Source organism: Alexandromys fortis, unplaced genomic scaffold (genome assembly GCF_014885135.2).
Source record: "Alexandromys fortis isolate MF-2015 unplaced genomic scaffold, M_Fortis_MF-2015_v1.1 scaffold_272, whole genome shotgun sequence".
Taxonomy (NCBI): Eukaryota; Metazoa; Chordata; class Mammalia; order Rodentia; family Cricetidae; genus Alexandromys; species Alexandromys fortis.
In genome coordinates this window covers 509,458-520,871 of record NW_026068149.1, presented here as the reverse complement: position 1 = coordinate 520,871, position 11,414 = coordinate 509,458, and the positions used below count along the sequence as shown (strand labels likewise).

The following is an 11,414-nucleotide window of genomic DNA, read 5'->3' as shown; positions in this document are numbered from 1 at the left end:
AAAAGCCCATGTTTTTTTCTAAGGCCACTAGAAGATAATATGCCAGAAGATGTGTGGTTGGTGTCGTCATCGGTTGTTGTGAAATAGCACTATTGATCTCGTGTCTCCACTGTGTGTGCCCTTGGCATCGTCCACCTCAGGTACTCTGTTGGGGTGGCTCTGGGTGTCGCTGCGCCCATGTGTGACACCAAGGTCTTCTGCTGCTCATGCCGATCCCGGGGGAAGTTTTCAGTGGTTCACAACGACGAGGAACTCTGTGTGTAATCTCTGATGATGAGAGTGTCATATTTGGGAGATGATGGAATACAGAGGGCTGATTCGGAGACTGGCGAGTTTGGGGTGGTGCTCCCCGAGTCCACCGAGTCCCTGAAGGGCGACGGCGGAGTCAGGGCTACCAGCTCCTCCAGGTCTGGTTTGCCTGGTGCGGCCTCAGCTCCTGCAGGAGTCTCCTGGGCCGGTGATGCCCCTGAGGTCTGCTGAGCTCCTCCAGTCACCTCGATGGCCGGCAGTGGCTGGATATCTGCGAAAGTCGTCATGGTTGTAGGCAGTTGGATCTCTGTGGGGATCAGGTATGATGAGCAGATAGGGGCACCAGCTGGCCCGGGCGCCGCCGTAGTGGACAGCATCATGGAGTTGAGCTCCGTGATGTTGGCGGTGAAACGAGTCACCACGCTGCTGATCTGCTCCATGAGCGAGCCCTGGGAGGAGCTGCTGCGCGCTGCAGTTTCTGAATGCAGCGAGGGCGCGTCGTCATCTGTGCGGCCTGCCGAGCCAGCGAGGTGGCTCAGAGTGCTGATGGGCGACGGAGAGCGCGGCCTGGCAGCTGCTGGGAAGCGTTCCTCTGTCTCTACTACATCGTACAGTGCTTTGGGGCCCGCATCAGGAGGCTCGGGGCCACTTGCCACTGCGCACCCAGCGCTGCCACCAGCGCCTGCCGCTCCAGGGCCAGGGCTACCAGCCCCTGCACCAGGCCCGCGGCTCTCGGTGCTCTTGGGGAAGGGTTTGATGACCGCTGTCTGGTTGGGATTCTCCTTCTTGTTGATGTGAACCGAGAGCCGCTGCCACAGGTGTTGCCCCCGGCTGCTCTTTTCGTTCTGGGCCCATGTCACCGATTTTCCATTGGAGCTGCGGAGAGAAGAGAGTGGAGAAGTGAGTGAATCAGCATGCACCCTAGCAGGCTTCCACATGGCTTCCCCAATGGTGGGAGGTGATGGGGACCTGAGCAGGAAGGACACTGTAATCTTTGAAGAGACGACCCAACAGAACAGTATGGGAAGAGATGTGTTTGCGTTAAAGGATGCTTTATCTGTCCTTCATTTGTATTATGCCAGCGTAGGTATTAGGATAAAGGACCATTCATTTATCAGTATTCCGCAGGCATTCATACCTCACCATGAGTGCAGCAATGCTTTATGCTGCAAATACAGATGTGGAGGTTGGCACCATGATGTTATCTGTAGAGAAGGCTGGCACAGAGCCGCAGGCTTCTTAGGGTTAGCAGCCTTCGGATGGAGGCATTAATTAAAACAAGACCTCAACTCACCAGCAGTTAGGAGAGGGAGGGAAAGGTGAGAGTCGGGATTACCAAGAAGCAGACAGTGGCTCCAGCTCAGCATTTATTTTGCAGGTGGGCATAGATCCCTAGGAATTGCTTGCGTGAACGCTTGATTTTGAACATGGTTTTATTTAGTCTGGCTTATCTGCTGGAAAATACAAGTTTAATGAACACACATGCAATTTTCTAATTAATTAAATGTTTCTACACCACAGGAGTCCTTCTTATAAGTTTGTTTTAGGCCTGCAAGTTGAATAATCATTTCGTCAGAGGAAAGCGTGGTGTTTTGCCTTGAGCACCTAGCACTGCGATCTACAGTTGCGTCTTGGTGAGCATCCCCTTGCTGCCGGGAGGTTCTGAAGGCCTTCTGCAGTCTTTCCTCTCCCGGGCTGGCCCGGTGCTCTGAGCTACTCTGACAAAGATGGTGGTGATGATGCCTGGACTTCAGAATCCATAACCCTTCTTTCTGTCTAAAGGGCAGGTAGCCACCAGACTGCAGGGCATCCATCAGAAACAAGTTGGTGGCCAGCAGAATTTGCATGCCTTGCAAGGATAACTCATGGGGCGGGGGGGGGGGGCCTTTTGTGAATCCCCATGAAGTTAATTTGAACATGGGAGGATGTCTGTCACCTTTGTCCAGTATGTGTTCAGGAATGCAAATTTCTCTCTCAAGCAGTGGTTATCACTAAACTTAGTTGGAGTAACAAACTTAATTGTTTATAAGACTCATCAATGGAATATATCTCAAATACCAAGTGTGCCCTCAGGAAATTCTGATATCTGCATTGGGCCTAAGCCTCAATTCATATTAGAATATTGTCCCAGGCCTTTCCCACTAAAGTGACTCTGCAATAGGTGTTTTGTAAGCTGAGACACCCTGATGGAAACCGGTTCTCGTCTTCTGGGTTCCTCTTAATTCTTAGGCCTCCTTGATGGAAGGCAAGGGTGATTTTTGTCAGGCACAGACACTTTGAGGTTCCCTGCTTACTCCTGCCAGACAAACTGAGCTAAGACATTTCTCTGACGCCAGACCAGCTTTTGCACAGCTTCCTCAGCAATGTTCTTCTTGGTTCTTTCTTATTCTGCGTAATACTGTGTCATCACCCCTTTGCCCTTTGCAGTTTCCCCTTCTCTGCTCCTTCCTGTGAACTCACATTCTGTCTGATTATTCCAATGTATTGCAACCTAGTATTCTCTAGAGCTCAGCATGTGGTGTCCCCCACCCCGCCGCTCTTTTGGTAAGACTGGGTGAGTCATTCCTGAGTTTGAAGATAGCTGTACATCTGTAGGAGCAGGAGTGATGACATACGCTCGGCTTTCCTTCTAATAGCTTCGGTACTTAGAGCTCCACTTCGCATTCACCCGACTTGGGGTTCATAGTGCATTGCTCTTTTCCTCCCAAGTGCCCACCAACTTCTCCAGCACAGCACAGAGTAATTGCCCGGGTTATTTATGGGATTTGATTCGGAGGATGGCTGTCAACTAGTCCTGCTTTCTGCTACCAGCAGCCTAAGAAACAGACATTTGGAGAGTGGTAATTAGACTTTCAGGTCACTGCACCCCTTTTAATAAAAAAAAAAAAAAAACATGGGTTGGAAACCAGAAAAGTGACTGGACCAGTTCTTCTAAGTGTTACCCTAGGGATTCTTTTGCTTCTAGTAGGAAGGTCATACGAACATCTGCTTTTAAAAGTCTCTCTCTCTCTCTCTCTCTCTCTCTCTCTCTCTCTCTCTCTCTCACACACACACACACACACCACATACACACACATGCACACACTCTCTCCCACTCTCCTCCTCCCTCTCCTTGTCTCTGGCCTTCAGTTTACTGTGATAGACTATAGCATCTATGTTAACATTGGCAGTCTTTCCTTTCATACATAGTCATGCTGGGAGCTAGCATATTAGAAAAACTTTGAGTAAATGTGTAAGAAAATCATCCTAAGGGGGGACAGAGAGAATTAAGGCAATATGATATAGAAGGTATCCAAGCAGTATAGTCCAATTATTAATAAGACCTTCTTTCCTCTCTGAAACATGAACAAAATGTTCTTCCCTAGTAAAAAGGAATTTGTTAAGAAAGAAAAGCTACTCACATCAGTCTGTTTCTTTGTTGAATGTAGTTACCATGAAGACAACAGCCTTAACTCCTCTGTTCTATGACAGAAGAATCTAAATAAGCAATTATTTAATAAGATTCTTCCGCTAACAGGTCCAGTGTTTCCAGTCATGGAAGTGCAATAGAGAAGAAGAGATCTTAAAACCTGGGTTTTAATTCTGGATCTGCCATCCGAGATGCTTGGGCTATAGAATAGTCCTATACCTCATCAAGAAGCAGTTTGTTCATTTGGTAAAAGTTATCTTGAGTCTTAAACGAGCCAATGCAGGTTAAATGGTGTGGTAAAGACTTGGTGTCTCTTGTTCCATGTGAACACACCGTGTCAGAAAAGAAATCTGTATTTAGTAGGTTTAAAGAAAAGAGAATTCCAGGGAAAGTATAAGTTTGTAACTCTATATAGTCTTCCTAGCTGTTTCCGCTTTGTCTGATTGGAGCTCCAAATTCCTGTGGCCAAAGCCACACTGAAGTTTATCATCCTACACTGTTTTCTAGGGGGATCACATCATCATTCCACTTTCTTCCTGACAGCTCTCATTGCCTTCTCCACTGCTGTCTTGTTCTTCCACTTTTGCTTAACCACATCTTGTTTCCCTCCCCTGATCTGCACCCACCGCAATTAATCAATTCAATTAACTTCTTCCTTCCTTCCTTCCTTCCTTCCTTCCTTCCTTCCTTCCTTCCTTCCCTCCTTCCCTCCTTCCCTCCACCTCCCTCTCTCCCTCCCTCCCNNCCCTCCCTCCCTCCCTCCCTCCCTCCCTCCCTCCCTCTTCCTTCCTTATTTGTTTCAGCTTAATTGTCTTATAAAAAGCATCTCTCCAGCCAACACCTACTCAGTTGGATTCTCATGACCCCAGCATTTAGGCATGTAGTGCCTCTGTCTTATATCTTCCTCACTTTCTGGGTGGGATGCCTTAAAGGCACCGTTTGTTCACTGCCATACTCACAACATCTAGTGACTTGTACAGAGTATGAATATTGCTTAAGTTATTCTTGTAGGCAATAATTAGCCGGATCAATGCACTTCATTTAAAACATGTTTATATTTTCATGTGTTTCAACAACATTTTAAACACTGAGTATCAGTAAAATTCAATACTTTTGTTTTTAGGTCATTTATTTTGTAGTGTGTACAAAGACATTTTATTAACTAAGCGTAAAAACATATCTTGATATCTATAATGAAAATCGCAATCATTTTTTAACTCATATATGTATGAACTACATGAGCACATACACACACACACACACACACACACACACACACTGGTTTTAGTGATTTATCTCAGTGGTGAAAGTTTATGGAGACAGGAGACAGTGTGGGTAATGGAGAAGAGGTAGGACTCAGACCTATCTTGACAGACCAACCACTTAAGCTCTTTCCTTACCAGCAAAGAGTAGAAGAATAAACATCTGCTCACATTACCTCTAGGAGGAACCCAGATGATCGCTTGGCATTCAACCAAGTGTCTCACCTCTGCAATTACAGAGGGCTATTCATTATCTACATGAAGGAACATATATTGGTTACTTCATGAGAAGCGTTGTTTCAGTTGCAGGATTATATCTTTGGTCTAGTGGACAGAGGTAAAAAAAAAAAAAGGCAAGGGGATTTTCCTTTACTTGTCTCTAGTTTTTAACCTTTCCCCAGTACATGTACTGAATTTCAAAAGAGAAGTGAAAGAGGAAGGGGCAGGCTAAGACAGTCCCTCCAGTTGGGGAGAGGGGAAAACATCACTTCTTGTTCATTCGAAGAGCATTAATCCCTTTCAAAGTATATATTGAAGTATTTAACATCTCCCTTTTATGGCAATTTTCTCTTCATTGTGGAAAGAAAGAAATTGTAACGTTATTTGAGATAGAGCTATCATTGATTGGTTCATTCCTGTTGTTTACATTACAGGACCGCCAAAATGGTACATTTTACTTGGATTTTCAACAGTTGTTCTTCGCCCCTTCTGTGTAGGACACTTACATAATTCATTCATTGCAACAGGCTCTGAGTGCCAGGTTGGTGATCTCTCCTGTCTCCCTATTCATCTGCTCTATCTGAGGAAATTGGAGCATCTTGCCCCAGCATGTCAACATCAGGCAGCAACATCAGAGTTTGACCAACACAAGAGGCTGGAGAATATATAATGTTTCTGCCTCTACTGAAGGCAGCTGAACAATCTATGTGGTTTTTGTCCTTCCCCAGAGCTAATTTAGGGTTGTGGTATGATAAAAGGAAGCATATAAGCATTGTAATTTTCATTTCATTGAATTAAAATAAACCTTAACTTTTTTTTTCATGGAATGGTTTATTAGAGCTTTACTAACTTATGGTATTTCAGGACATAAAAATAATCAAATTTATTCCCTAAAAGATATTTCTTTAAAATGGTCTTCACTAATGAAGTTCCTTGTTTGTGTGTTTTGATTTTGAGGTTAGCCAGAAGGGAATTGTACTGCAATTGTGCACTGCCTAAGATAAAAATATTTATAAAAATGTAAGAAACTTGAAATATCCCTAGCTAATGATGCCTGTAGAATTATATTAGAAAATAGTAGGCTAATGAGAGAATTAATAAATTAAGTCTAACACAAGCAGAAAATCTGCAATAGTGCTTACGCTGTTCGAGAAAAAAAAAACACTTTTGTTAATATACTTTACTTTCTATTTTTCTTGAACTACAAAGTGCTAAAGTTTTATAAGAAAAACAAGAGGTCAACATTTTTATATTCAGACTTTTCTGAAGTAGGTAAAAAAAATGAGCTTTGCTTAAACGTTGACATCCTGAGTTTTAAAATTACGTTAAGAAACACACTATAATATCATAATATAGTTCATAATATAATATGAAAATGAAGGCCTGATCTATATAAGTTTCCTCAATTATAGCATAAATGTATGTAAAAACTAAGATAAGTGATAGAAACAATTTGATATCTCTGGTGATGTATGCATTAGAGACATATTCACAGAAAACACTTAACTGTAAGGACTCAATTACCAAACACAGATGCCAAACTCAAATGACACCATCTTCTATGTGCATAGTGCTGTATAAAGGACGTTCAGGGGAGAGCTGATTGTTAGGGTGAGGGGGATCAATGCCATTATAGGCCTTTTAAGAGATGGTAAATTCAGTGAGATTAGGTTGCTTACCCTACATAGTTGAAGATAATAAATGTCCATATGAGACAAATGCCACATCATGACTTACACTTTCCCTATCAATGCCCATGATAACTAAACATACACACACACACACACACACACACACACACACACACACAAACACACACACACAGACAGATAACTAAAAACAGACACACAGCGACAGACACACACAGGCACACAAACAGATCTCTCTGTCTCTGTCTCTGTCTGTCTCTTTCTCTCTCTCTCTCTCTCTCTCTCTCTCTCTCTCTCTCTTTCTCTCTCTCTCTCTCTCTCTCACACACACACACACATTAATGTTTCCTTTCCTTATTTTATGGAAGAAATACATTAGGTAAGGTTTGGAGATAGTTTGTGCTTTAAGTAGGTAAGGTTAATAATTTGATTTATATTGTTTTTACCACATGTCTCAGTACTTCTTAGTCATATGGTTGTTCAGAGAAGCAAGAAAGTTCCTCCATACCATGCTGGTCATTAATTCTGATAGCATCAGTTGACCAGACACGAACCTTTGCCAGAGATAACGTCTAGATGCCTTGACGAAGGCACTCAAAACCAATACCCATGCATGTTAATATTACATGGCAGTTTTCAATTTTTATTCGTGTTTTAAAACAATAAAACCACTTTTCTGGGCTGTCCTCTATGACTAATTTTTTCAATTTCAATCGATGGTGCATATTTTAATTGCATGAGTAATCAACAGTCGGGCTATCTTAGAATTTTGGGTACGGTGGTTTGAAAGAGAATGGCCCCATAGAAGACTGTGTACTATTGTTCTGTTAAAGGAACACAGCAATAAAATGACTCCTAATGACTTATGTTACATCCATTGATCAGTGCCTTGCTCAGCCATCACCAGCAAAACTTTTTTTNAAAAAAAAAAAAAAAAAAAAAAAAAAAAAAAAAAAAAAAAAAAAAAAAAACAAAGAAAGAAAAAGAAAATGTGGTAAATAATGTCCAATCAGCAAGTGGTATTTATTGCCTGGGTGGCAGCATTCACCAAGCAGAGTAGCTTGGTTTCCTTTGACAGCACCTAGCTACCCACCCTCTATTTATTCTCAATGCCTGGCCACCAATTTAAAATTGCTTCCTTTCCTCTTTATATTGCTGAGCTCCTTAAATTCCTTGGCCTTTCCCTGGTTCTTTATCCATAAATGTGTATACTTTTCTCAAGAGTCTCCAACAGGGAAGGGCCTCATAACACCCCCCCCCCACCCCACACACCTGCTTTGAAAGTCTCTAATTGAACGGGACTCTGCTGCCCTCTAGGGGGCCTGTTCATCACATAGTTGTCAACACCAGCCTATGTACTCAGGGTGGTGTAGTCCTGGTGTAGGAGTGTCTGTGTCCATGGGAAGGCTGCAGTGCTCTAAGATTTTTGCCTATTTCTGTACTCAGCAGTTTAGAGATACGCAGTGTGATCTGGGTAGGACTATGAGACCTGCATAAACAAGCAAGCGAGTTTGCTTATGAAACCCATAACACATACATCCTTGGAAGAGACTTAGATGCTCACAGTGATGCTGATACCAATGTAATTTTTGGCTATGAGAATCTCATCAGCATTTCAGTTTGAAGATTCTATTAAAGTTTATGTTATGGAATCTAAGATCTGACAATGAAAGATGTTTGAACGAATATCATTTTTACTTCTGCCTGGACTTTGAGAAAGACCTTCCTTGAAGAGATGGGAGTAATACTGTGTTTCCTTATTCTCTTTACCAATCTGGTTTTATATTAAATGAAAACTCTTTGCTATTTATCTTGACTTCTCTGTGACTAGATTTGCTGATCTCTATTTCATAGCTGAACCCCCTCTTTTCCTTGCATGATATAACTTATCAATCAAGTTTCCAGCAGCTCAAGTCATACTAACACCCCCACATTATTTCAGTATCTATGGTCTCTATTCTTTATTCTACCAAATTAGAATTCACACCCAAACTCTCTGGTCTTTGCCGTTTTTTCAGATATTTGAAATTTCTGAAACAATTCCATCTTTTTTCCATACGTGTTTGCCTGTTTACCTTTCTGCTCACAGCCCATCTTTCTTCACTGGCTTCCATCCTACAAAAAGCTCACAGCTCTCCTAACATCACTCTTTTTTTTTTTTTTTTTTTTTTTTTTTTTTTTTTTTTTTTTTTTTTTTTTGTGGCTGATGGGAACTAACACAGAGACAGACAACTGGACGATGTGCAGAGAGTGAGAGATTTTGGAGCACTCCTTTCTAAATGGAATTTCTTCATCCAACTTCTTCAATCAGAGCTCAGGGGCTATGTGCAGAAGAAGAGGCAGAAACATGAGAAGGTTCCCAGAGGGTGGATGACTCAAAGGAAGCAGTGTCTTCCAGACATAAGAGGACTGATATACTTATGACTCACAGAGATGAAGGCAGGACTCACAGGGCCTGTGTAGGTTCAAATCAGATGGAATCTCAGTGCTGACAGAGGAAAGTGGACATGGTCTCTCACCCCTAAACAAGAAGCTATCTAAAATTTAGACATCCTAAACAGGAAAAAATTCTCCAATGGAATCTTACATGAACGTATATGATTCCCTCCCATCCCCTGTCCCATTCTGCCCTTTCCCACAATTCCCCATGCTCCCAATTTATTCAAAAGATCTTGTCTTTTTCTACTTTATGTAGATTAGATCCCTTGTATGTCTTTCTTAAGATCCTTTCTGTTGTCTAGGTTCCCTGAAATTGTGAATTGTAAGCTGGTTTTTCTTTGCTTTATGTCTAAAAGCCACTTTTGAATGGGTACATAAGATATTTGTCTTTCTGGGTCTAGGTTAACTCATTCAATATGACGTTTTCTAGATCCATCCATTTTCCTGCAAATTTCAAGGTATCATTATTTTTTTCTGCTCTGTAGTACTCCAATTGTGTAAATGTACTACATTTTCCTTATCCATTCTTTGGTTGAGGGGCATTTAGGTTGTTTCCAGGGTTTTGGCTATAGCAGACAATTCTCCTATGAACATAGTTGAGCACATGACCTTGTGGTACAATTGAGCGTTCTTTGGGTATATACCCAAAGTGGTATTGCTGGGTCTTGAGGATGGTTGTTCACTAATTTTCTGAGAAATGGCCATACTGATATCCAAAGGGGCTGTACCAGCTTGCACTCCCATCCACAATGGAGGAGTGCTTCCTTTACCCCAATGCTTTTGATTTTGTAGATGAGAATTATTAACAAGTAAGACATATTTCAAAGGTGAGAGAGAAATGAGACCAAGAGAAAATATAAATACAAAAGACGGCTATCAGTATTTAGTCACAATATTTTGTCAGAGATGAGTTGTTTTTTCCTTTTCTTAGAACTTTTATGAGGGGGAATATTGGAGGTGGGAGGCAGTGAAGGGCAAAGACATTGAGGAATCGTGGGGCACAAGGACAATCTTTCAATTTGCAGAGCTTTGATACATGACACATAACAAAGAATTCAAAACTTTACAGGATGGAAAAGACATTGCCAGCAGCATTCGCCAAAGGAAGCCACATTCCCACAATGGATGAAGGACATCCAGGCTTCAGTGAGTGATGGAACATAATGAAATGTCGCGAGAGTGAAAGACGTTGCTCTTCCCTCAAAGAAGCACAATCCAAATTTCAGAAACCCACGCAGAATGTTCAAGAGATAGCCAATAGTCTTGTTTGACCATGTGGGGATGGAGTAGCAGTCAAAGCTTCAAAAGGCAGAATTTGGAACATTTTATCTGCTGTAAGAGTTCGGTGTATCTAATGCTGTATATTTGATCTTCTTTTTCTAGGTTGTTTGACCTTAGGCACCATTATCTACTTCTTGAACCTTCTCCACTGCTTCACTCAATGGTGGTGTTTCAAATATAGCACCACCTCCATACAGAGTGATCTTAAAACCTCATTTTTTTTTTAAAAAAAAGTTAATTGGCCCTTAGAGATTGAAGAGCAGAGAAGTGACTCAAGTAAAACAGTGTTAAGAGGTAGTGTTGATATTATAGGATTGCTGTGCCATGATGCTAAGGTATAAACGAGTGTGAAAAGAGTGAAAATGGAATGGAATGTACTGGCAGGAAAACTAGGGGGGAAAGCACATTTGCTTTTCCTATTGGGTTTTTCTTCTTAACATAAGAAGATTTCATTAAAAAAAAGTTGCTACTGAAACAATAAATGTTTCCAGGAATGATTTTCAAGTAAAGTGAGCATTAATGTATTCTAAAGACTAGGAACTTTAAGTAACATGGATAAACAAAATCCACCAAGGTGCCTATTGCTTATTTGACAGAGGAATGTATTCCACCACGTATAATGCAAAAAAAAAAAAAAAAAAAAAAAAAACTTTCCGTCAGTTCTCATGTGGATTTTTCTTCTATCTCTACTATCGGTGACTATATATTTCTATGAGAATTGCTTTTTTCCTCCTTTCATCTCTAACAAATTCTCATAGAAGAACCACTTTGTCATATCTTCTATGGTTTAACAGCAAGAGAAAGTCTATTCAGAAGTTGTTAAAGTACCTTATGCTACTGGTACCACAACAGTTGCACCCAAGTTCCCTTAAAGAGTCAGTAACTCACAAGTAGAAAGTGCCATTG

The 11,414-nt window shown here is 41.5% G+C and overlaps 1 protein-coding gene and 1 long non-coding RNA gene across 3 annotated transcripts in view; one reads left to right on the top strand and one right to left on the bottom strand.

Moving 5' to 3' along the window:
- Nucleotides 1-211: 211 nt before the first annotated feature.
- The window catches only part of Grm5 (glutamate metabotropic receptor 5), a 308,427-nt gene continuing 297,224 nt past the window's right edge, over nucleotides 212-11,414 (bottom strand). For both annotated transcript variants that reach the window (XM_050127222.1, XM_050127224.1), the window contains one exon: nucleotides 212-1,125. In XM_050127222.1, coding sequence (XP_049983179.1) covers nucleotides 237-1,125 — 889 coding nt within the window. In that variant the 3' untranslated portion in view covers nucleotides 212-236. The remainder of the gene's footprint in view (nucleotides 1,126-11,414) is intronic.
- LOC126491506 (uncharacterized) lies at nucleotides 1,026-11,103 on the top strand. Its single transcript, XR_007589407.1, has 4 exons — nucleotides 1,026-1,149; nucleotides 1,771-1,883; nucleotides 5,574-5,680; nucleotides 10,297-11,103. It is a non-coding gene; the product is annotated as an uncharacterized lncRNA (long non-coding RNA).